The sequence below is a fragment of the Vipera ursinii genome (assembly GCF_947247035.1).
Source record: "Vipera ursinii genome assembly, chromosome: 4".
Classification (NCBI taxonomy): Eukaryota; Metazoa; Chordata; class Lepidosauria; order Squamata; family Viperidae; genus Vipera; species Vipera ursinii.
The window spans coordinates 77,169,700-77,197,310 of record NC_139514.1 but is presented as its reverse complement, the minus strand read 5'-3'; the positions used below and the strand labels follow the sequence as shown (position 1 = coordinate 77,197,310).

General features: G+C 37.9%; 1 protein-coding gene across 1 annotated transcript in view; it reads right to left on the bottom strand.

Annotated features, from left to right (window-relative positions):
• LOC310640342 (arylsulfatase H-like) overlaps window positions 1-27,611 on the bottom strand; it is a gene marked incomplete at both ends in the record, with an annotated part of 123,965 nt that overhangs the window by 43,737 nt on the left and 52,617 nt on the right. The window contains 3 exons of the mRNA XM_083362556.1: window positions 16,439-16,575; window positions 19,492-19,909; window positions 20,739-20,861. Of these exons, the coding sequence (XP_083218682.1) occupies window positions 16,439-16,575; window positions 19,492-19,909; window positions 20,739-20,861 (678 nt within the window). The remainder of the gene's footprint in view (window positions 1-16,438; window positions 16,576-19,491; window positions 19,910-20,738; window positions 20,862-27,611) is intronic.

Here is a 27,611-nt window from a genome sequence, read left to right as displayed (position 1 = left end):
TGCGAAGTCATGTCCGACCCATCGTGACCCTATGGACAACATTCCTCCAGGCCTTCCTGTCCTCTACCATCATTCTGGAGTCCATTTAAGCTCACACCTACTGCTTCAGTGACTCCATCCAGCCACCTCATTCTCTGTCATCCCCTTCTTCTATTGCCCTCAATCTTTCCCAGCATTAAGCTCTTCTCCAGTGAGTCCTTCCTTCTCATTAGGTGGCCAAAGTATTTGAGTTTCAACTTCAGGATCTGGCCTTCTAAAGAGCAGTCAGGGTTGATCTCCTCTAGGACTGACTGGTTTGATCACCTTGCAGTCCAAGGGACTCACAGGAGTCTTCTCCAGCACCATAGCTCAAAGGCCTCAATTCTTTGGCGCTCGGCCTTTTTTTTATTTTTTTTATTGAGTTTATTGTTTAAAAACATTGGACACAGTACCAGCGGGCTGACAAGCCTTCTTGTCTACAATGTTCAAATATATATATATACATGTATATATGTACATCAAAAATACACTTAAATACACTTAAATTACAAATCGGTGAAATAACACAATATTTAAAACAGTGAGCTAGTCTGTAAAACCTAATAGAGACCTTTCTTTTTATCCTTCCAAAGATACAATTTGTTCCAAATTCTATAGTAATCTGATTGATCTTTATTCTTTAGTTCCAAAGTTAGTTTGTCCATTTCTGCGCAATCCCAAATTTTCCTAATAACCTCATTTTCTCCTGGGATCTCATTCTTTTTCCATTTTTGCGCAAATGACATTCTAGCTGCTGTGATAATATGGATCATCAAATATAGCACATCTTTAGGATATTTCTCTTTCGTAATTCCCAATAAGAAAAATTCTGGACTAAACTCAATATCTTGTTTTAGAATTTCTTTCAGCCAAATCCAAATCATTTTCCAAAATTTTTGTGTTTTACTGCAAGACCACCACGTATGGAAATATGTGCCTATCTCTTCAGAGCACTTCCAACATTTGGGAGATGCTGTTGTATACATTTTTGCTAAACGGGCTGGGGGAAGATGCCATCGATAAAACATTTTAAATAAATTTTCTTTATAAGATGAGGCCAGTGTTATTCTTTTATTTCTGTCCCAGAGTGTTTGCCAAGTACCTAAATCAATGTTATGTCCTAGATTGTTAGCCCAAATCAACATGGGATCCTTCACTTGCTCTTCAAACAGCTTGTATCCCAAAAGCAATTTGTATAATTTCTTTATCTGTTTGGTGTCTGGGCCCAATAATATTTTATCCAATGCTGTTTCAGAGGTATATATCCCCCATTCTTTTTTATCCTTCCTAAATCTTGATTGGATTTGTAAGTAGGCCCACCAATCGAGTTTTATACCTTGTGATTCTAGTTCATTTCTAAGTTTCAATTCCCCCTCCTCATTCATAATATCCTTATACGAAATTATGTTACCCACATCAAATAGATTTGGGTAAACAATCGCTTCGAGGGTGGATAGCCAGACCGGTACTTTAGTATAATTGTGAGATCTAATTTTTTTCCAGGTATTAAGTAATGCTTGCCTAATCCGATGTTTTTGAAAATGTGAAAAAAGACCTTGTTTTTCCGTCCATAAAAAAGCATGCCAGCCATATTGCAAATCGTGACCCTCTAAAGTCAATAGTCTTCTATTTTTCAAAATTACCCATTCTCTAATCCAATTCAGAGCCGCGGCATGGTAATATAATTCCCAGTCTGGCAATCCAAAACCCCCATTTTCCTTCGTGTCCTGTAAATATTTCAATTTGATTCTTGATTTTTTCCCCTGCCAAACAAAATTTAATGATAATTTATTCAAATTTTGGAAAAACTTAGAGTCGAGTTGTATTGGGATATTCTGGAACAAAAACAAAATTTTGGGCAGGATATTCATCTTGATGACAGCGATTCTCCCCAATAATGAGAGTTTTAGATTTCCCCATCTTTCCAGATCACCTTTTATTTGATTCACTACATTATCATAATTATCTTTTTTGAGTGAGGTGCATCTAGCCGTAATATTAATCCCTAGGTATTTTATTTTCTTGACTATTTCTATATCCATAATTCCAGCCAAATTTTCTTTTTGTTTATTAGTCATTTTTTTAACAATCATCTTGGTTTTATTTCTGTTTATTCGCAGTCCGGCAACCTCACCATATTTAGATAGTTCTTCCAATAGTTTTGGTCCCGTCTGATATGGATCCTCCATAATAAAAACCAGATCGTCCGCAAATTCTTGAAGTTTAAAAGTTTCCTTTTTAATAGCTAATCCTTTTATCTGTGGGTCATTTCTAATAATTCTCGTTAATACTTCAAGTGTCAATATAAACAGCAATGGTGATAAGGGGCAACCTTGCCGTGTTCCCTTTTGAATTTGAAACTTCCTAGATGCTTCCCCATTAATAATTATTTTTGCTTCCTGGTTAGTATAAATTGCCCTAATTATATTTATAAATTTTTCACCCATATCCATGAAGTTAAGTTGTTGATGCAAAAATGACCATTTAACATTGTCAAATGCCTTTTGGGCGTCTAAAAAAAGTAATGCCATCTGTTGTCCACTATGTAGTTCATAATACTCCAACGTATCCAATATTATTCTAATGTTGTGCTTAATGTGCCTCTTAGCGAGAAAACCATTCTGGTCTACATGTATGAAATCATTCAGAAATCGTTTCAGTCATTCCGCTATAATTGATGTAAATATCTTATAGTCCGAATTAAGAAGTGATATGGGTCTATAATTTTGGATTAATGTATGATCCATATTATCTTTTGGGATGAGAGCTATGTTTGCCTCAGACCAAGATTTAGGCGTTCTTGCGCCTTCTAATACTGCGTTAAATACCTCCAGTAGGGGTTGTGCTAAAATATTTTGTTGTTCTTTATAGATTTCTGATGGGAGACCATCAGGGCCCGATGCTTTATTGTTCTTTTGTGCATTAATAGTTTTTATCACCTCAGATAGCCGAATTTCCTCGTTTAGCATATTTCTGGTATCTTCTGTAACCTTGGGTAGTTTGGCTTTTTGAAAACATTCCTCCATTTTCTCCACACTTGCCTGACTATCTTCTTTGTATAAACGCTCATAAAATTCCTGGGCTATAGTTTTTTTCTCCTCTTCCTGGTGAAATATTCTCCCTTCCTCATCTCGTAGTTCGCGAATCCAGTTTTTTTCCTTTTGTTTTTTCAATTTATATGCGAGCCAACGGCCCGGTTTGTTTGCATTTTCAAAAAAGTTTTGTTTCGTGCTTCTCAGTTGTTGTGCTAATTTCTCTTTGTCTAAGATATTAAGCTTGTGTTTAATCAAGTCCATAGATTGTTTGATATTCTCTTTTTGTGGGTCTTGTTGGAGTATAACTTCTAAACTTTTATATTCCCCTTCTAATCTTTCCCGTTGTTGTCTTTTCCCCTTATTCTTATTTATCATATATGCCCTCGCTACTCCTCTCATTATTGCCTTGGCTGTGTCCCAATTATTTTGTACTGAGGTGTCTATAGCTTTATTTTCCTTAAAGAAGAGACTTAGTTCTCTCTCCATCTTGGATTTAAACTCATCTTCTTTTAAGATTGCTCTTTGTAACGTCCATCTGGATATTTTTTGGGGGCCTTTCCAGCTAAATTTAATAGGATTGTGGTCTGCCCAAGTACCTGTCACAATATGCACCTCGTCTATTTCAGAGCTAATTTCTTTTGTCATCCATACCATGTCTATTCTAGACCATGAGTTATGTCGATTGGAGTAGTATGTATATTGTCTTGCCTTACGATTTCTTTCCCTCCAGACATCTTGAATATTTAGGTCATTAGCCAAGTTGAGAAAAGATCTCGGTAGGGTTCTTCTTTTCTTTTTCCTGATCGTCTTGCCCATATAATCCAAATTTGTATCTAGGATAGCATTAAAATCTCCAATTAAGCAGATCTCCTCATAATCAATGCTACATATCTTATTGTGGAGTGTTTTGAAAAACTGTTCTTGGTTATGATTTGGAGCATATATCTCTACCATCATGACCTTCCTATGATTTATTTCAACCTCAACTATCAGTATTCTACCCTCTTTATCGTTATAGATTTGTTTTGCTATCAATTTTGGGTTTACATATAATGCCACTCCTCTCTTTTTCTTGTGTCGGTCTAAGGAAATGAATAGATTCCCTATTTTTGGTTGTACTAACAAGTATTTTTGTTGTTCCTTTATGTGGACTTCTTGTATTGCAACGATATCCAATTGTTGATGAATAAGCCTATTAAAAAAATTCTGCCTTTTCACTGGCGAGTTCAGTCCATTAATATTTACAGACATAATACTACACTCACCTCCCTTCATCTTACTTATTTCTGGTTTTTGTAGATCTCGTGATTCGGGGCTCTCTCTCTTCCTTGTCTCTGGCTCCATGTTTCTCTGTTAGCTCTCCAGATTTATTCCTTCTATCCTCTGTTGCTAAGACCTTCCCATCCATTGCTACTCGTATTGTATCTCTTTCTCTTACCTCCCTTCCATCTTGATCTTCTGATTCTGCTTCCTCTTGGCTATGAAAGTGGAGTTTGTAAAAATCTTCTGCCTTCTCTATCGTGTCCAGTCTATACCTTCTATCCTGCCATGTGACTAGAATACCCTCTGGAGTTAGCCATCTAAAGTTTGCATTTTCCCTAATTAATTTAGATGTTAAGAATTGGTAGCCACGTCTCAGATCCCTCATCCTTTTAGGTATCTGTTTAAGAATAGTAATTGGTTGACCCCGAAATTCTAATGGTTCCTCTCTAGATCTATGCAAAAGCTCATCCCGAATTGATTTTTAACTAGTCTTACATGTACTTCTTTTGGGAGGTTATGCCTTCTCACATAATTAGTTTGGACCCTGTATGTTTCATCAATTTCCGCCAACATTTCCTCCTTCCCTACACCGAGTGCCTTTGCCATTAGTTCTGCCATCATAACCAACAAATCTTCCCCCCTTTTTTCTTGAACATTTTGGAAGCGTAGATAATGAGCAGCCTTTTCTGCTTCCAGAAAAATGACTGTTGTCTCTAACTCCTTATTAGCCTGAAGAAGTGTTTCATTTAAATCATCTACTCTCTTCTCCTCTTTTTCCATTCTAGCTTCCATATCTTGAAGTCTTTGTTCATTTTTAACTAATTGTTGTTGAATCCCTTCAAATTTATCATCTATCGCTTGAATTTTCCCCTTAAGTTCACCAGTATCGTTTCTTTTTTTTTTTTTTTTATTTTATTAAATTTATTATTTAAAAACATTGGACACAGTACCAGCGAGCTGACAAACCTTTTTGTCTACAATGTTTAAATATATATATATATACATGTATATATGTACATCAAAAATACACTTAAATACACTTAGATTACAAATCGGTGAAATACCACAATATTTAAAACAGTGAGCTAGTCTGTAAAACCTAATAGAGACCTTTCTTTTTATCCATCCAAAGATACAATTTGTTCCAAATTCTATAATAGTCTGATTGATCTTTATTCTTTAATTCCAAAGTTAATCTGTCCATTTCAGCGCAATCCCAAATTTTCCTAATAACCTCTTTTTGTCCTGGGATCTCATTCTTTTTCCATTTTTGCGCAAATGATATTCTAGCTGCTGTGATAATATGGATCGTTAAGTATAGCACATCTTTAGGATATTTCTCTTTCGTGATTCCCAACAAGAAAAGTTCTGGACTAAACTCCAGATCTTGTTTCAATATTTCTTTCAGCCAAATCCAAATCATTCTCCAAAATTTTTGTGTTTTACTGCAAGACCACCACGTGTGGAAGTATGTGCCTATCTCTTCAGAACACTTCCAACATTTGGGAGATACTGTTGTGTACATTTTTGCTAAGCGGGCTGGGGGGAGATGCCATCGGTAAAACATTTTAAATAAATTTTCTTTATACGATGAGGCCAGTGTTATCCTTTTATTCCTATCCCAAATTGTTTGCCAAGTATCTAGGTCGATGTTATGTCCTAAATTGTTAGCCCAGATCAACATGGGGTCTTTCACTTGCTCTTCAAACAGCTTATATCCCAAAAGTAATTTATAAAAATTCCTTATTTGTTTAGAGTCCGGTCCCAATAATATTTTGTCCAATGCTGTTTCAGAGGTATATATCCCCCATTCATTTTTATCCTTCCTAAATCTCGATTGGATTTGTAAGTAGGCCCACCAATCGAGTTTTATACCTTGTAATTCTAGTTCATTCCTAAGTTTCAATTCCCCCTCCTCATTCAGAATATCCTTGTATGAGATTATGTTACCCAAATCAAACAGATTTGGGTAAACTATCGCTTCAAGGGTGGATAGCCAGACCGGTATTTTGGTGTAATTGTGAGATCTAATTTTTTTCCAAGTATTGAGTAGCGCTTGCCTGATCCGGTGTCTTTGAAAATGCGAGAAAAGACCTTGTTTCTCCGTCCATAGGAAAGCATGCCAGCCATATTGCAAATCGTGACCCTCTAAAGTTAATAGTCTTCTATTTCTCAAGATTACCCATTCTCTAATCCAGCTCAGGGCCGCGGCGTGGTAATATAATTCCCAGTCTGGCAATCCAAAACCCCCATTTTCCTTCGTGTCTTGTAAATATTTCAATTTAATTCTTGGTTTTTTCCCCTGCCAAATAAAATTTAGTGATAATTTATCCAAATTTCGAAAAAATTTAGAGTCGAGTTGAATTGGGATATTCTGAAACAGAAACAGGATTTTAGGCAGAATATTCATCTTAATGACAGCGATTCTTCCCAATAATGAGAGTTTTAGGTTTCCCCATCTTTCCAGGTCACCTTTTATTTGATTCACTACACTATCATAATTATCCTTTTTGAGTGAAGTGCATCTAGCCGTAATGTTAATCCCTAAATATTTTATTTTCTTGACTATTTCTATATCCGTGATTTCGGCCAGATTACCTTTTTGTTTATTGGTCATATTTTTAACAATCATCTTGGTCTTATTTCTATTTATTCGCAGTCCGGCAACCTCACCATATTTAGATAATTCTTCCAATAGCTTTGGTCCCGTCTGACATGGATCCTCCATAATAAAAACTAGATCGTCCGCGAAAGCTTGCAATTTAAAGGTTTCCTTTTTAATGGTTAATCCTTTTATCTTTGGGTCGTTTCTTATAGTTCTCGTTAATACTTCAAGAGTCAATATAAACAGCAACGGTGATAAGGGGCAGCCTTGCCGTGTTCCCTTTTGAATTTGAAACTTGCTAGATGCTTCCCCATTAATAATTATTTTTGCTTCCTGATTGTCATAAATTGCCCTAATTATATTTATAAATTTTTCACCCATATTCATAAAGCTAAGCTGTTGGCACAAAAAAGACCATTTAACATTGTCAAATGCCTTTTGGGCGTCTAAGAAAAGTAATGCCATCTGTTGTTCGCTATGTAATTCATAGTACTCCAATGTATCTAATATTATTCTAATGTTGTGCTTAGTGTGTCTCTTAGCGAGAAAACCATTTTGATCTGCGTGTATGAAATCATTCAGAAATCGTTTCAATCGTTCCGCTATAATTGATGTAAATATCTTGTAGTCCGAGTTAAGAAGTGATATGGGTCTGTAATTTTGGATTAATGTATGGTCTGTGTTATCTTTCGGAATAAGGGTTATGTTTGCCTCTAGCCAAGATTTAGGCGTCCTTGCGCCTTCTAATACTGCGTTAAATACCTCCACTAGGGGTTGAGCTAGGATATTTTGTAATTCTTTATAAATCTCTGATGGAAGACCGTCGGGTCCCGATGCTTTATTATTCTTTTGTGCATTAATAGCTTTTATCACCTCAGATAGTCGAATTTCCTCGTTTAACATATTTCTGGTATCTTCTGTGACCTTAGGTAGTTTGGCTCTTTGAAAATATTCCTCCATTTTCTCCACACTTGCCTGGCTATCTTCTTTATATAAACGTTCATAAAATTCCTGGGCTATAATTTTTTTTTTTTCCTCCTGGTGGAATATTCTCCCTTCCTCATCTCGTAGTTCGTGAATCCAGTTTTTCCCCTTTTGTTTTCCCAATTTGTATGCGAGCCACCGGCCCGGTTTATTTGCATTTTCAAAAAAATTTTGTTTCGTGTTTCTCAATTGTTGTGCCAATTTCTCTTTGTCTAGAATGTTAAGTTTGTGTTTAATCAGATCCATAGATTGCTTGATATTCTCTTTTTGTGGATCTTGTTGGAGTGTAACTTCTAAGCTCTTATATTCCTCTTCTAATCTTTCCCGTTGTTGTCTTTTCCCCTTATTTTTATATACCATATATGCCCTCGCTACCCCTCTCATCACAGCCTTAGCTGTATCCCAATTGTTTTGTACTGAGGTGTCTATAGCTTTATTTTCCTTAAAGAAAAAACTTAGTTCTCTCTCCATCTTAGATTTGAATTCGTCTTCTTTTAAAATTGCTCTTTGAAGCGTCCATCTGGATATTTTTTTGGAACCTTTCCAGATAAGTTTAATAGGATTGTGATCTGCCCAAGTACCTGTCGCTATATGTACCTCGTCTATTTCTGAACTAATTTCTTTCGTCATCCATACCATGTCTATTCTAGACCATGAGTTATGTCGGTTGGAGTAATATGTATATTGTCTAGCCTTACGATTTCTTTCCCTCCAGACATCTTGGATATTTAGTTCCTCAGCCAAGTTAAGGAAAGATCTCGGTAGAGTTCTTCTCTTCTTTTTCCTAAGCGTCTTTCCCATATAATCCAAATTTATATCTAGGATAGCATTAAAATCTCCTATTAAACAAATCTCCTCATAATCAATGCTACATATCTTATTGTGAAGTGTTTTGAAAAATTGTTCTTGGTTATGGTTTGGGGCATATATCTCTACCATCATGACCTTCCTGTGATTTATTATAACCTCGACTATCAGTATTCTACCCTCTTTATCGTTATAAATTAGTTTTGCAGTCAATTTTGGGTTTACATATAGTGCCACTCCTCTCTTTTTCTTGTGTCGGTCTAAGGAAACGAATAGGTTCCCTATTCTTGGTTGTACTAACAAATATTTTTGTTGTTCCTTTATATGGACTTCTTGTATTGCCACGATATCCAATTGTTGGTGAATAAGCCTATTAAAAAATTTCCGCCTTTTCACTGGCGAATTCAATCCATTAATATTCACAGACATAATACTACACTCACCTCCCTTCATCTTACTTATTTCTGGTTTTTGTGGATCTCGTGATTCGGGGCTCTCTCTCTTCCTTGTCTCTAGTTCCATGTTTCTCTGTTAACTCACCGGATTTGTTCCTTCTATCCTCTGTAGCTAAGATCTTCCCATCCATTGCCACACGTATTGTATCTCTTTCTCTTACCTCCCTTCCATCTTGATCTTCTAAATCTACTTCCTCTTGGCTATGGAAGTGGCGTTTGTAAAAATCTTCTGCCTTCTCTATCGTGTCCAGTCTATGCCTTCTATCCTGCCACGTAACAAGAATACCCTCTGGAGTTAGCCATCTAAAGTTTACATTTTCTCTTATTAGTTTGGATGTTAAGAATTGATAGCCGCGTCTCAGATCCCTCATCCTTTTAGGTATCTGTTTAAGGATGGTGATTGGTTGGCCCCGAAATTCTAATGGTTCCTCTCTAGATCTATGCAGAAGCTCATCCCGAATTGATTTTTTAACTAACCTTACATGTACTTCTTTTGGGAGGTTGTGCCTTCTCGCATAATTAGTTTGGACCCTGTATGTTTCATCAATTTCCGCCAGCATTTCCTCCTTCCCTACACCGAGTGCCTTTGCCATCAGTTCTGCCATCATGACCAACAGATCTTCCCCTCTTTTTTCTTGAACGTTCTGGAAGCGTAGATAATGAGCAGCCTTTTCTGCTTCCAGAAAAATGACTGTTGTTTCTAATTCCTTATTAGCCTGAAGGAGTGTTTCATTTAAATCATCTACTCTCTTTTCCTCTTTTTCCATTCTAGCTTCCATATCTTGAAGTCTTTGTTCATTTTTGACTAATTGCTGTTGAATCCCTTCAAATTTATCATCTATCGCTTGGATTTTCCCCTTTAATTCACCAGTGTCGTTTCTTATTTGGCCTATTTCTCTCTTCATCTCCTCGTGGTTTTTGGCCATTGCCTCGTGTAGGTTTTGCAAAAGGGCATGTAAATCTTTAAAGGAATTCGAGTTAGATCTTTCCCTTTGCAGCATATCCTCTATAGATTTCTGATTGGAGGGACTTGAGGCCATCCCCTGTCCCTGTGCTGCTGCCTTTTTGCCAGCGCTAGGCTTAGTTGCTCCCGAGATACTTGTCATGTTTCCCCAATTTTAACAGCGTTTTATCAATGTATAATACCCTGAGTCTTATATAAACCTTTTAACTCTATGACAAAAGATATATAAAACAGTTACCACCAGATACTTATTACCAACTAAGCAATTTATATAATAAAATTCTATAGTATGAATATAATCAAAGTCACGTTCTTCTTCTTTCCCCCCCCCCCCCGTTTCCGGCGCAGAAATTGGCACCTTTTCCGTCTTCCTCTGCTGTCAAAGACCAGTAGGTGTCCCACTAAACAAACCTCCAGTTACTAAATTGCTATATCAAATGGCCGCCCGTGACAAGTAGAGTAGAATTTCAAAAGTTTCAAAAGTTCACAAATTCAAAATTTACCAGGATAGACCAGACTAGACCAAGCTGATCGCTTTCCACGCCCGACAATCCAGAGTTCAGTCTCTAAGGCTCCAAAGCTCAGACTTTGACTTGTTGTAGCTTTTTTCCAGCTAGAATACAGTCATATAGTCTTCGGCTTTCTTTCCCTTGCTGTTTTTGCCAAACGCCTCCCTCAAGACTTCTATCGCCGCTTATTCCCTCTCCGTGAGGCTCCCACTTCGAACCAGTACCTCTTTCACAAGCGCTTCCTATTTAATATTCGGATACACTCTCCGTCAGCTCCGCTCTACCGTTGTCCCGCTGCTTACGTGCTAGCTCCGTCCCTCTGTCAGATCTTCATGTCGGCCATTACTGGCCTCCTTCTCCCCGGTTCGCTCGCATCAGACTTTCTCCGGATCTTCAACACGAACTGCCGCTCATGAAGGTTCTCCGGGCTGCCTGCAACTTCGGATGTCCCTACAGGACCTCCTGAAGCTCCGAAAAGCCCCCGCGAACACTGGGTGAGAGGTTGTGCGAGGAGAGAGCTCCGTTCACACAGCCGCCCGCTCTGACAGTTGGCTCCGCCCCCCCCAGTATCGTTTCTTATTTGGCCTATTTCTCTCTTCATCTCCTCGTGATTTTTGGCCATTGCCTCGTGTAAGTTTTGCAAAAGGGCATGTAGTTCTTTAAAAGAATTTGAGTTAGATCTTTCCCTTTGCAACATATCCTCTATAGATTTCTGATTGGAGGGACTTGAGGACATCCCTTGTCCCTGTGTTGCCGCCTTCTTGCCAGCGCTAGGCTTAGTTACTTCCGAAATACTTGTCATGTTTTCCCGGTTGTAAAACGCGTTTTATCAATATGTAATACCCTTAATCTTATATGAACCTTTTAGCTCTATGACAAAAAGTATGTATAACAGTTACAACCAGATATTTATTACCAACTAAGCAATTTATATAATAAAATTCTGTAATATATATGTCTGAATATATTCAAAATCACGTTCTTTCTTTTTTTCCCGTTTCCGGCGCAGAGATTAACACCTTTTTTTGTCTTCCTCTACTGTCAAAGACCAGTAGGTGTCCCACTATACAGACCTCCAATTACTAAATTGCTATGTCAAATGGCCGCCCGCAACAAGTAGAGTAAAGTTTCAAAAGTTTCAAAAGTTTCAAAAGTTCAAAATTTACCAGGATAAACCAGGCTGGTCACTTTCCACGCCCGATATTCAAGAGTTCAGTCTCCAAGGCTCCAAGATCAGACTTTGACCTGTTGTATTTTATCCCCAGCTAGAATGCAGTCATATGGTTTTCCGGTTTCCTCTTCTTGCCGTTCTCGCCTAACGCCTCCCTCGGGGCTTCTATCACCGCTTGTACCCTCTCCGTGAGGCACCCACTTCAAACCAGTACCTCTTTCTCAAGCGCTTCCTATTATTTCCAAAAGTAAATATTCGGATATACTTTCCGTCAGCTCCGCTCTACCGTTGTCCCGCTGAGTTCGTGCTAGCTCCGTCCCTCTGTCAGATCTTCATGTCGGCCATTACTGGCCTCCTTCTCCCCGGTTCGCTCGCATCAGACTTTCTCCGGATCTCCAACACGAACCGCCGCTCATGAAGGTTCTCCGGGCTGCCTGCAACTTTGGATGTCCCTACAGGACCTCCTGAAGCTCCGAAAAGCCTCCGCGAACACTGGGTGAGAGGTTGTGTGTGAAGAGAACTCCGTTCACACAGCCGCCCGCTCTGACAGATGGCTCCGCCCCCGGCGCTCGGCCTTTCTTATGGTCCAACTTTCACTGCCATACATTGCAACTGGGAAGACCATAGCCTTGACTATACGCACTTTTGTTGTCAGGGTGATGTCTCTGCTTTTTAGTGTGCTGTCTAGATTTGTCATGGCTTTCCTCCTGAGGAGCAAGCATCTTTTAATTTCTTGGCTACAGTCTCCATCTGCAGTGATCTTGGAGCCCAGGAAAATAAAATCTGTCACTACCTCCATTTCTTCCCCATCTATTTGCCAGGAATTGAGAGGGCTGGATGCCATGATCTTAGTTTTCTTAATGTTTAGTTTCAACCCAACTTTTGCACTCTCCTTCTTTACCCGCAACAAGAGGCTCTTTAGTTCTTCTTCACTTTCTGCCATTAGAGTGGTATCATCTGCATATCTTAGGTTATTGATATTTCTTCCAGCAATCTTAATTCCAACTTTTGATTCATCTAACCATGCCTTTCTCATGATGTGCTCTGCATATAAGTTAAATAGGCAGGGCGACAGTATACAGCCTTGTCGGACTCCTTTCCCAATTTTGAACCAATCAGTGGTTCCGTGTCCAGTTCTCACTGTTGCTTCTTGGCTCACATATAGGTTTCTCAAGAGACAAATAAGATGGTCTGGTATGCCCATCTCTTTAAGAACTTGCCACAGTTTGTTATGATCCACACAATCAAAGGTTTTAGCATAGTCAATGAAGCAGAAGTAGATGTTTTTCTGGAATTCTCTAGCTTTCTCCATGATCCAGCGTATGTTGGCAATTTGATCTCTAGTTCCTCTACCTCTTCGAAATCCTTCACTTAATATATCTTGTAGATTTTTATATAGCTCTGCCAGTAGCCCATCTGGACCCAGTGTTTTTCCATTTTTTTGTCTTTTTATGGCCTCTGATATTTCCATCATTGTAATTCTTTCCTCTAACATAGTTTTAAATGTATCTGGGATTTTTGGAAGATTATTTCTTTCTAAATATTGAACAGTTCTCTCTCTTGAAGTTTCGTCTTTATCATACAGTTCCTTGTAGTATTCCTTAATTATCTTTTTTATTTCTTCATTTTTAAATTGTAGACAGCCTTTTTCATCTACTAAATGGTATATCATTTTCTTCTCTTTCTGCTTTTTAAGTTTATAAGCTAACCACCTTCCTGGTTTATTTGCATTTTTCAAAAAAAAAAATCTGTTTTGCTCTCTTTATCTGCTCTGCCACTTTTTCTGAGTCCAACAAGTTTAGTTTATGTTTTATTATTTCCATTTCTCTTTTCAAAGTCTTTTTCTGTAGATTTTTTTTGTAATTCTGATTTTAATTTTCCAAATTTTTCTTTTAGTACTATGTACTGCTGTCTTCTCTGTTTATTTTTCTTTGCCATATATGTTACGGCTATGCCTCTAAAGTATGCTTTATCTGTATCCCATACATTTTGTAATGTTGTATCTTTTTTATTTTCTTTAAAGAAGAGCTCATTTCTTTTCTCTCTTTCTTTTAATATAGATTGATTTAAAGTCCATCTTAGTCTTTTTTGTATTCCTCTCCATGTCACTTTTATGGTCTGCCCATGTACCTATTTTTATCTCAATTTCCTGTATATTCATCCTCAATTCAGATGTCATCCAAATCATATCAATTCTTGACCAGGATTTTTGCCTGTTTGAATAAAAAATGTATTGTAATTTTTCTGGATTAATTTCCCTCCAAACATCTTGTATTCCAATTTCATCTGTCATATCAAAAAACGTCCTAGGTAATCTTCTTCCAGTTTTCCCTGTTTTACTACTTTTATAATCAATTGTTCCATCTACTATCACATTAAAGTCTCCTACTAGACAAATATTTTGGTACTGCATTTCTATTATTTTTCTATGTAGGCTTTGATAGAATTCTTCTTAATTATTGTTTGCTGCATAAATTGCTACTAACAATGTTTGTTTTTGGTGTAGATATACAGTATTTCTACCATTACAATTCTTGCTTCTTCATCTGAGTACACCATTTTAGAATTTATTGTCTCTTTGACAATAAATTTATTGTCTCTTTTTTCTGATGTGCTGATGCATAATAAAGTTTCCCAAGTTTTGAATATTCCAATAATTTATGTTGTTTTTTTATATGTGTCTCTTGCAAACAAATTATATCTATATTCAATTTCTGTACTTTCCTGAACATTTTGTTTCTTTTTGATGGAGAGTTTAGTCCATTTACGTTCACTGAGAAAATTCCATTTTCTTTCTCCATTTCCATTTCCATTATTTATATTTAGGTCTAGTCAATCTCATAATCCTCTGTTCTCTGGCAGTTCCTTCACCTTCACCCTCTCGTTCATCTTTCTCTTTCTGTTCTCCTATTTGTATAATTGCTCCTTGGACTGTCTCTTCTATTTGTTTCTGTTCCTTGCTCTCCTCTTGTCATTGTTGCACTCCTTCATCTAGAATTACTCGATTTCTTGCTTTGAAGTCCTCTGCTTTCCAGATTGGATCCAGTCGATACCTTGTGTTATTCCAGTTTATTAAGAAGCCTTCCGGCATTAACTACCAAAAGTTTATGCCTTTTGCAATCAGCTTTGTAGTTAAGAAATGGTAGTATCTTCGAATGTCTCTTACTCTCTTAGGTATCTGTTTTAAAACCACGATTTCTTTATTTTTATATTGTAATGGCTCATCTCTCACTTTTCTCAGTACTTCATCTCTTGTTGTTTTCTTTATGAATCTTACATGTACTCTTGGTAGTTTATTTTTTCTTGTGTAGCTTGAGTTCATTTGAAATATTTCGTCTATCTCCATTTGTATCTCTGCTCTGTCTGCTTTCAAAGTTTCTGCCAGAAACTCAATGATCACAACTGCTATGTTTTCTTCTCTCTCCTCTGGGATATTTTGACATCTCAAATAGTGTTCTGCCTTGTCCATTTTCAGAATCGCAACTGCTCACTCTAGATTTTGATTAGCTTGTTTTAATTTTTCATTTTCTTGTAACATTTCCAACTTTCAAAGTCCACTCTTCTATAGTCGGCAGTTCCTCCTTCTTCCAAATATTGCACTACTAAAAGTCTTGCTGCCGTGATTAGATTCAACATCAATTTAGTGTCTATAACAGTAGCATCTGTAATAATACCCAACAAAAACAACTGTGGAGAAAACTTTATCCTTTTCTTAAATATCTTTTGCATATTCCACCAGATTTTAAACCAAAAAGCTTTAACTTTTTTACAAGTCCACCATATATGAAAATACGTTGCATCCTCGCAACCACACCTCCAGCATTTGGGCTGACAGTTCGGATACATACTTGCTAATTTTTTAGGGTCTAAATGCCACCTATAAAACATTTTATAAAAATTCTCTCTTAAATTTTGGGCCTGTGTAAATTTTACATTTCTAACCGAAATCTTTTCCCAAGTATCCATTGTTATAACCTCTTGAAAATTCTGGGCCCACTTTATCATACAATCTTTAACAAGTTCCATTTCTGAGTCGATTTCTATCAATGCATTATATATACTTTTTATATGTGCTTGACCTTGATCTCTAATTTGTTTTACCAAATTTTCATCAATCATCGAAAAACCAACTTTCTGATCCTCTTTCCATCTTGCCTGTAACTGCCCTTACTGGAACCAAGTTTGTACAATCTTTTCTTCTTTTAGAATATTTTATGGCTTTAATTGCCATACATTCCTTTCTAAACTTAAGATTTGCTTATATGTAGTCTCATCATGTTTCCTTCTTAAGTTTGATAAATGAAACATACAATGTGATATCAATAGACCAAAGAATATGAAGCATCCAGCTTCTAACATTTCCTGGTATTTCTCCTCTTACTTGTTCTGCAAAAACTAGATTTAGTTATATTTCTCTTTCTTTCCTTGACAGGAAATAACTTGATATACGAAACACTATACAAAAAATTTTTGTCTTAAAAAGTATGTATACAAGAGGAATTATATATTTTGTCCCTAATTATTGGCAGATAAGGTATAAAACTAAAAACAAATGAATATGGTAAAGATGTTGAAGATCAATAAAAAGAAAAGGGTTCCAGGAAAGTTAACAATTTTAATTACTCACCAACCATCCAATCCATTTCTTCAACATTGTCTCCATATAAGCCATGTTTGCTTGTTCCATGGAACAGACTGGTGCTATAACATGGTGTGTGGACATGTAAGAATGAAACAAAAAGGAGGAATGGTCTGTTTTTGTTTCTGGGAAAAACAAAGATAAAATAAATCAACTCGGTGTTCTCATTAAAACTACAGGTGGTCCCCAACTTACGACAAACTGAACCCAAAATTTTCATTGCTAATCAAGACAGTTGTTAAGTGAATTTTGCCCCACCTTTCTTGCCATAGTTGGTAAGTGAATCACTGCAGTTGTTAAGTTAATAACATGATTGTTAAGTTAATCTTGCTTTCCCATTGACTTTGCTTCTCACAAAAGGTGATCACATGATCCTGGGATACTGCAACCACCATAAATATGAGCCAATTGCCAAGTATATGAATTTTGATCATATGACTATAGGGATGCTACCATGGTCATAAATGTAAAAATTGGTCATAAGTCACTTTTTTTCAGTGCCATTGTAACTTTGAATGGTTGCTGAATAAATGGTTTTAAGTCAAGGACTACCTGTATGTCATTTAGCCAAGTGGAATTAAAGGGTGACACTATTATATGATATCAGACTGTATTTGCTCTTCTCTAATGGAGGGCTATATTGCTGTAGGCTGAAAACTAGATAGGGAAACAAAGAGACAAAGGATGAAAGAAAAGCAGCAGTGAAAAAGCATTTCCTCCGTACAAATGTTTTGGTTGCTAGGATGTTGCACCTCCACTTAGAAGGGGTTTTAGAGGGCAGATCCCAAGCAAAAGCATGGAGAAAGAGTGTCCTGTCTGCCTAACAGTATGCTCCTTTTTAATTTTTTTACTCCTTTGCTGTGGTAAAAAAGGAATACCTGTGAATTTTACTCCGTTAGTTGTTGCCAACCATAGGAGGCAGTGTTCATCTCAATTTTAAGGCCACTGAACCAGCACTGTCCAAAGACATTTCTGTGGTTATATACCCAGCATGACATCACAGAGTGTTGTTACTTTTGCTCCAAAGTGGTACCTATTTATCTACTCAAAAGTGCATGCTTTCACACACATAGATTGGCAGGAGCTGGGCAAGGACAGGAATTCATCTTGTTGTCTGGTGCTCAGGTCTTGAACCTGGGCTGTTGGCTTTCTAGCCAACAAGCCCAGCATCTTAACTGCTGAGTCACCATACAACCCTTGCTGGGGGGCGGAACTAGTAACTAGTAACTAGTAACTAGTAACATAGAATGAAGGCTACTGCTAAGTTTGTAAGCCGCCCTGAGTCTTCGGAGAAGGGCGGGTTATAAATGGAATTAAAATAAAAAATAAATAAAATAAACTTAGACTAAGCATTAATTATCCTTGTTGCGGATTCTGGTTTAAATTAAATTTGTGTAATGCATAACTTATGACTACATGTACATGGATAAAGATTATAGATTTTCCATCTCTTTTTTCCATGGAAAGTGCAAGATAAAGCCATATTTCAAATTCAAACGAACCCTTGTTATAGATATAGATAAATATCTCTGGTCATAAGAACATCTTTGGCTGAAATGTACCAATATATTTGTAAAGCATTCTGATCCTTAATATTATAGCAAAACTAATTTCCCCATAGCAAAGTCTGGGTCTAGAGAAATCTATATACAGAATATACTCTCTGTCTTATCAATGTTCAGTTTTCAAGAAATGTTAGGCTTTCAGGAACATGCAAAAATGAAGACTATAGTGGTTTGATGGGTGCTGCTGCTTGAAAAGTATGGCATTGTTAGTATAATGTTTTTGTGGTTATTAATATTATTGCAGGATCCAGTCTGAGTCAGTAACCAGTACCAGAGGTTTATTCTTCCAAGCTTTCAGACTCAGTTTGGGCTCTAGCATGAGAGCTTGGAATAATAAACCTCTGGTTCCGCTGACTGCCTCAGATTGGATCCTGCAACAGTATCCTAGCACATGTATATTTGCTTTCATTAATATTATTCATGGAGCTATTTTAAACATCTTATTTTGTTGCCAACCCTGTTAAGATTGTGCACAGAAATCAAACAAGATGATCCATATGTGTTAATGCATAAAAACAAACCAGAGAACCTAAGACCACTGGTTCCATTATTATGTTGGGTAGCAGTATCATTTTTTAAAGAATAATTGCTAAGACAACATTAGACACATTGGGTAGTATAGATTAGTTAATGTGGATATTTCTGATCCTGAGTTGAAATACAAGGGGTACGTTACTTGTGGCAAGATATCTACAGATTCATCTATAGGGCACATTTTGAATTTTCTTCCACATTGACACAGAAAATAACATCAACAGTGGCTCGGTTCACTGTCATTCATGCCATTGAGATCTCTTGTCTAAATTACTGCAATGTGCTCTACATGGGCTGCCCTTGAAGAGCATTTGAAAGCTTCTGCTGTTACAGAATGCAGCTGTAGGGGTAGTAAATGGTGTCAGTTTCTCAGCACATGTAGTCCCACTGGTTTGTGAGTTGTCAGTATGTTTCTGGTGAAATCCAAGGTGCTGGTTATCACCTTTAAAGCCCTTTGTGGCTTGAGAGATTACTCAAGGAATATCAGCTGGCAGGGACCAGGAGATGTGGGTTTTTTTGCAATTGTGTCTACCCTTTGAAACATCCTCCCTTCAGAGAGTAGGATGGTCCTGGCTTTACAGGCCTTTTGTAAGGCCTTGGAGACCTGGTTATGTGCCTGGGCCCAGAGTCCCAAGGGTGTGAAGGGTCATATTTCTGGTGATATTTAACATCAATGGATTGTGATATTTTTCTCACCTGCTACTTACAATCACATATTAAAGACTTTAATCTTTAATATGTGATTGTAAGTTATGATTGCATTTTCTTAACTGATTCTATGATTGTTTCTTATAGAAAATCACTTTTTTGAGATAGGCAGACATATATATTGAATGAACGAATAAATGAATGAACAAACAAACAAATGAATGGGTGGATAGATGGAATCAAACACATGTTCAATATTGTGGGAATATTCTACTGAAGTTGGATATTAGTTACCTTTCAATAAATGAGACAGCTTCCCTCACTATCCTAAAAGCCACATCCTCTAATTTCAGTGGTTGTTGAACGATTTCATGGTTTCTGAACATCAGACAGTTCCAGGATTTCAGAAATAAATAATGCACAAAAGTATAGGTAACATAGAGAATGCCACACAATATAATGATGAAAATTATTTTCCATTTCAAAGAAATCAAACCAATAATCTTTCCAACCAGAAGAGTAAAGAGCAAAATGTCAACTATTTTAACGTAATATGGATTATTATTTCCTGGTTCAAGCTCTGAATATTCCCAACTCAGACAATCATTCACAAGAGTGAAAGGATCACCATAGAAATAATCAAAGCCATTATTTAAGGGATGGTGGCAATGATCATTGTGAGATTCACAGTTCAAACCCTGATGCCATTTTCCTGAAAATACAAACACAGAAATTATTGTTAATAGCAAAAATAGATTCAACATTTATGTATAAAAATAATAATCAATTTAATAACCATTTACTAGAAAGGACACATGCTCAAAAGTGGAAAAAAATAATATAGTGAAGTGAAGAACATTTGTAGAAATACCATTCCTGTCATTTACAGCTAATAGAGCCAATTCTGAATGATGCTATGGCAACCCAAGTCAGCAACCTTAAGAGGGATTCATGCTGTCCAGCCTAATGAAAATCAATTCAGACACAGGTAGAAATTTTACTGAGTTCCATGGGAATTTTCCCCAAGGAAAACATCCCCAGTTTTGTGCCTAGTTATAAATGAATTAAAGAGGGAAACCATAAATCCTGACTTTTCAACTTTTGAAAACTCTTGGAACATATGGAAGCAGAAGCAACCTAGCATTAGAGCTGTTTTTTGCAGCAATCTGCATACTGTGAAATAAACTATATTGTATTCAGTTACAATTTTATTGCTGAAGAGACGAGATTATAAAATATTATGCCTTTATTAAGTAGCTACTGTTATGCATTTTGCTTTGGGATCAATAAAATGTATGTTACTTTGTCAGGACAGATCAACCTAAAATATGTATACTTTTTTGTTTGGAATAGGAAATATAGGTTTTATACTTTCAAATATGAAGAGTAAAATCTGTAATGATCCAAAGAAATATAGCTTATTCCATCCTAAAATGTTATTCTTTCATCTGAAAAACTTGGGGAAAGGAATTTAAATCTGAATTGAGGTTGAACCCTGAAACCAGTCATTATGAACACACATAGAGAAAAACTCACATTACCTATTATGCCTGTAGTGTAACCTTGCTGCTGTAATAAGGTAGCAAATGTGGTTTCATTTATAGGCAGTCCACCTGTGGTACCAGGACCAGCCTTGACACGCCTCTCAGTTGTAGCTGCCATGCCTAAAATATCAAAAGGAGAATAAATGAATGCCCACTTTGTCCTTCGTGGAATTGGAAATGCAATCCATGTAGGAGGAAGGATTTATTTTGAAAAAAAAAACTCTTAAGCCTTTGACAAACCTTTGAAGACTTTTGCAAACTTTAGAAAAGACCACTAAACTGAATATCCATTCTAATCTTCAGAACCCTCCAACCTTTCCAATCAAAAGGAACTCTTTCCACTGGGAAGTGAACCAGGAAAATCTTGGTGAGAGTAGTGTTAGTAATATTGATGTGACAGGCTATAGGAGGCCATACTTCTGTGTGATTCCATTGAGGCAGACAAGAATCCATTTGTTACAGTCAGCTGATAAGCAAAAACTGACAGTAGAAAGACTTTCTCATAGAAGACAATTGATAGAGTTGAGTGGCAAAGGAAGATGCAGCTTGTTTGAAGGGTCTAGCAGGGGAATGCAACTATCATATACCCTTGACTGAAGATTTGTACACTTCTGTCTGGGTTGGTTGTCCTCCTTCACTAAGCATGCACCTTCAGGAAGATGGACATGGAGTGGTGAGAAGGTGACACCTGGTCTAGCCAGCCAGGTTAGCTGAATCAACCCTGGCAATCATTCAGGTGGTGAACATTGGGACCAGGGTGGGCAGAATCAGTTTGGAAAAGAGGTTGTGGCAAAAAGGCAGAAGACAAAACATCAGACACCAAGTCAAGGCAGCCTGAGAGAGGTTTCAACTCTGAATAGAGGTAAGTAGTTATAGTGTATACCTTTTTTAAATGAAAATTATCAGCACTTTTCATCAGTGATGTCATCAAAGTAAACAAACCCACGTGGTTTTGATTACATAGGCAGATCATGGCCCTATGCGGAAGTAACTGCCCTATTTTCAGATAAAGCGAGCAGAGGTGGCGTGTTGGCCTAAGCCTGTCAAGATAAGCAAGAGTAACCCTAGCAACCCTATTTTCAGACAAGGCGTCTTGAAGCTATCCCCCATCAATAAGTCAAGGCAGTCAAGCCTCTGGGTACATGATTAGCTTAACCCTAGACTGATTCTATGGACATTCAAAACAAACAGGATAAGTTAAATAAAGTAAATAATTAACAGAGTCCTGTGTTTTTGGGAAACAAGCCCTACTTTGGGGAGCTGTGAAATAATAATAATAATAAAAATGCTTTTTATTTCTAATCATTCTAGCGTAATGATGCTTTTAATTTTTGTGGAGTTTTAAAAATCAGTGCCTCAAAAGCAGGGGAAAAAGGAGGCCCTAAAAGGCGGCCAGGGCTTGCATTTAACCCCCTTTTTTCTAAAAGGTATTTATTTCTAGGAGGTTTTAAAATCATTTTCTCGAATGCAGGGTGGGGGAAAAAACATTTTAAACCCGCAGCTGGTTTTTACCTTTGTAAAAGTCTAAACACACATATTTTGTCAATTGAGCCCTCAAATCCACATGTACATGTAACCGTACGAAGCACAGCCTTAATAAAATTTATTCTGCACCCCCTACAGCAAAAACACAAGGAATATTAACAGGAATTAAAATGCTCACAAGAGGCAACCAGCCAGGTGGGAAGTAGACTTGTTCAGGCATGTTAGGGCTGTGGATCCAGGCACGCATGTTTGTGCCTAATAGTAGAAAAGGGGGTTAGGCCTTGTTCGGGACATGCCTGGGCATGTCATACCCCGTGATTCTGGACAGGCACAATGTCAGGGAGTAAATCAAAAACTCCCTATCAGAGGGCGATGAACCGTGGTTCATTTGATGCATGGTGAATATCAGGTAAAAATAAAGAAACCCCGAAGCATATATTCTACTATAAAACTTTTAATTACAAATAAACTTGTAAAAGCAAAGAAAGACTCATGACTACATGTCTATCTCACCGGACAGCACAAAGAAAAGGAAAGGAAAAAGTAACTTTTGTTTTTGGACATGTGCACACAGTAATAAATATAAAACCAAACAAAAAACATGGCTGAACATGTGACACTCACCATGGTTACAATGATAAGATAACAATACAGCTTGAAAAAAACAGACTGCATCGAGCTTACTGACAAACACTAAAAAAACGCAGTGACAACCCCTTCTTTTGTCAGTAAGGCAGAACTCAGATAAGACACATTTTCTTACGCAGATACTCGTGCTGGGCCCAGGATGTGGCTTGTTCAGCATATCAGCAATCTGATCATGTGTAGGCACATACTGCAATTTTACAAAACTTTGTTTAACTACTTGTCTTATATTTTGATAACGGATGTCAATGTGTCTAGACCTAGAACCTGTAAATCGTGTTTCAGATATGTAAACCACAGATTCATTATCTTCCATCACAGTGATCAGTCAAATCAGCTGTGTCCAGATATCTGTGACTAGAGCATCAAACCATGTTAGAGAATTACATGCATCTGACACACAAGCATATTTAGCTTCAGTAGATGAACAAGAAACAAAATTCTGTTTGTGAACGTGCCAGTACACAGGAATAATGCGACAAAATCTGTTGCAGGGGTTATGATAAAGAAATTTTTTTATTCAGACCCGTTTTGCCCGGCTGTAGCATGGTGTGTTGTAACTTTAATGGTGAGGTGCAGAGTACTTACCATACAACCTGTGAAATGATGAATGATGCTACATTATCTCCCTGCAATGGTAAGTAAAATATGTTTTTATTTATGTTAATGTAAATGCTGCTGGCGCTGATATGACACTAGCAGGATGTGCTTTATATTTTGCAAACTCCAAATTAATAATGCCTAGACAGCAAAAAAGACACCCCGATTTTATATTCCTGTGGTAATTGCAGCAGTCACAAAGCTTCTGCAGATTTTTCTGATCTAGACTATAACTGGGGTTCTGAGTTATCCCAGAGACCATGCTACCAACCCTGTGAGTTAAAGACTGGCTTGCTTGTGACTGCGGACATGGATTGGGGGGGGTACAGGTGGGTCACCGTATTGTAAAATAGCATGTTATGGGGGTTTATCTTCTGATTCTGATAGTGGTGATGAGGGGTATTTTTCTGATGGTGGAGACATGCCACCCCTCTGAACTCTGTATAACCAATAAAAGACTGTGTTAATGTCAACGCTTGATCATTTGTCACTTTTCTTTCAGTATAATGATGCATGAAAAGTTTCTAAGCCATATTTATTATACACCAGGATGTGTAAGTAGTTATGGAGGTGTGAATAGCCTTTTTCAGGAAGCTAGAAAACATGATAAAAACCTCACCATGAAACAAGTCAAAATGTGGCTGTCAGGGCAAGATGCTTATACACTTCATAAGCCTGCAAGAATTAATTTTCCTAGAAATAAAACAGTAGTGTCTGGCTTAGATCATCAATAGCAGGCTGATCTCATAGATGTCTCCAAGTTTTCTAAGGAGAACCATGGAAAAAAGTACATCATAACAGTTATCCATGTGTTATGTAAATAGGCCTGGGCCTCCCCTTTATCTGATAAAACAGGGAGGGAAGTTACAGCTGCCTTCCAGAATATCTTTGAAACAGGACGCGCACCCCGAAAAATACAGACAGATGCAAGTAAAGAGTTCTTGAAAGTCCCTCTGAAGAAACTTTTAGCATGTTATGGCATTCATCATTTTGTCACTCATAGTGAAACTAAAGCAGCCGTTATAGAGAGGTTTAATAGAACCTTAAAAAACAAACTCTGGAGATATTTCACAACTAGAAATACAAACCGGTATGTAGACATTTTGGCAGATATGGGTACAATAGCATTTACCATTGTAGCATCGGGACTGCTCCTAATACCATAAATTTGTCTAACAAAAGGGATGTGTGGTTGAGGCTTTATGGGGTAGCTTTAAAAAGTAAAGGAAAGAAAAAAATGTCTTAAGGTGGGAGATCATGTCAGAGTATCCAGACTCAGGGGTAAGTTTGAAAAGGGCTATCAGCAAACCTATACAGATGAGATATTCTTCATCAAAGAACTGGAGACAAAGGGGGAAAGAGTTGTGTATAGATTAAATGATTACACGGGTGACCCTGTAAAGGGGGCTTTTTACTTTGAGGAGCTCCAAAAGGTTCCTGCTGACCAACAGCGCATATACAGAATAGAGAAAATTATCCAAAAAAGAGGGTGGGGGAGACACAGATTGTTTCTAGTCAAATGGACTGGCTGGCCAGAGAAGTTCAACAGTTGGGTTAAGGAGACTGAAGTACAACATCTTTGATATGGAGGAGTTTTACATCACCCTACCCAGCAATGCATCAGCAGCAATTTTCCCCCAAAACAAAAAATCTAGTTTTACTATTCAATTAGCAAGATCGTTGGATCTTCCAGGATCATGGGAAGTAGGGCTAACAGAGATACACTATCCGCATAGTTGGCACACATTAACTTCACCTGGATATTTTGAAATTGCTAATGAGAGAAAGAGATGGCATTTTTCTTTGAGAAGTGGGTACTATAACAGCATCTGACATCTGTTAGAAAATATGAACAAGCTTATATCAAACGTCAAGGACGGACCTAAGACAACCCTACATTATGATTCAGTGGGTTGAACAATTAATCTTAAAGGAGATGAACCAAATACCATTCTAGTTAGCAGAGAACTTGGACATCTATTAGGTATGTTCCCTGGATTCAGCACCTTATACATTTACACGGACATTGTAGAGCTCCAGATAGTGGGCAACTATCTGTGCTGTGTGCCTGTGCGAGGGCAAGACAATGATTTCGTCACAATGACCTATGACCATCCACATTATGTACCAGTCAGCAAACATCACATTGATACCATTACCATAGAAATCAAAAGCTATCAGGACAAAAACATGCATTTTTGAGGGACTTCCGGTGGCGGCGCGGCACCGAAGACAGCCGTTTCGGGCTGCCCGCTGCTCAGCTGAGTTGTTTTCACCCGGAACAGCGCCGATCAGCTGTTCGGGTGGATTTGAAGCCCCCTCCTCGGGAGAAGAGGAGGGGTGAGGCCCCAGGTAGGGGTTGAGTTCTCCGGGGCCGCCTGAGCTTAAAGCTTGGGCGGCTGAAGGATTGAACTCCCCCGTAGCCTGGGTTGCTCCCAGCTGTTCAGCGTCTCTGCTCCGGGATTTTTGGAGCAGAGCCAGGCGTTTGCGACCACCCCTGCCAGAAGGAAAGACCCTGGAATAAAAAGGAGCAGGCAGAGCGGTACAGGAGGTTAAGGTGAAGAGGACTTTTATTCTTACTCTCTAGCTTAATGGACTTTATAAACTTAAAGTGAAAGTGCGCAACAAGTGAAAGTAAAAAGATGGCGGCTAAACCTCCCTCAAAAACCCTTCGGAGTGCAGGAACTTCCCCGGTGCAACAGACATCGTTGCAAGCTTTGCTTCCTCCTGCCGCATTGACATCGAAGGACTTACAAGATGCCCTTGAAAAACAATCCCAGGTAATATCAGAAATGCTGGGTGATAAGTTGGCAAAGGTGGAGGAGAAACTGGAGAAACTGGAGGAGAGGATAGAAGAGAAGTTCAGTGCGATGAGGGTAGACATTTTGTCTACAGTGGAAAGCGTGGCTGAATGTGTGCAATGTTTGGACGAAAAAGTGGAGGACCTGAGTCAAAAGAATGCTATACTAGAAGTAAAGGTACTGGAGAATGAAAATTTAAGGGATAAAATGGACAGAGAATTGAGTCTTGTCCAGTATCATCAGATGCAGTATGCTATTAGAATCAGAGGCTTAAAAGAGAATACTAAAGAAGACCTAAAGCAGCTGATTTCTGAGGCTTTGGAAGCAGTATTGGGTCAGCCAGCATCTGAAATAAAGGGATGCATGGATAAAGTTTTTCGTGTAAACTCATGGATTGCTAGGCAGAGAAAGCTACCTAGAGATGTGGTGGTTTATTTTACAAAGAGAGAAACTAGAGATGAAGTTATTCAAGCCGCTTATGATACTAAAGTTGTGGTTGCTGACCAAGAAGTTTTGGTTTTAAAAGAAATTCCTCCAAAGATTTTAAGGAGAAGGAAGGATTTTGCATTTCTTGTGCAGGAACTTAAGCAACGTGATATAAAGTTCAGATGGGAGATTCCTGTCGGATTGGTGGTGATGCATGAAGGTAAAAGATATCGTCTGGTTACTGTGACACAGGCGCGTGATTTCTACAATAATGTTTTAAAAGCAACCCGTCTATCACTTCTGGAAGCTGCAAAGGGATCTGGAGAAGGAAAACCTCAAGAGGCCGAAGGTGGACAGACAGAGGAGAATGGTGCTGGAGGGGATCAAATTATAGCCTCGTCGGCTGTTGCTGGAGAGCAGAGGGTGACGCGTGCAGCTTTAAAACGAGCAAAAGAAATAAAAGAACAAGACCAGCAGAAGTTTATGGAACTTTCACAGCGTACTTACAGTGAAGCAGTGGGAGGAGCGCGGCCCAAAGGAGATAGAGGGGCTATTAAAGATGTGCTCCAACAGCTTCGGGATGCCACGCATGGCAACTAAATTTGTAACCTGGAATGTTAATGGACTAAATTCACCACAGAAGAGAAAGAAAGTTTTTCAATATTTAAAACAATTCAAGATTGATGTTATATGTTTGCAAGAAACGCATATTAGGGTTATGGACCAAAAGTATTTATCGAACTCAAGGTTGGGCACGCAATTTGTTGCTTCTGCAATGAATAAGAAAAATGGAGTGGTTGTTTATGTTAAAAGTGCTTTAACAGCGGAATTAATTGAAGCAGATAAGCATGGAAGATATGTTATGATAGATTTGTTGCTAGAAGGCAAAAAAACACTTAGTTGGACTGTATGC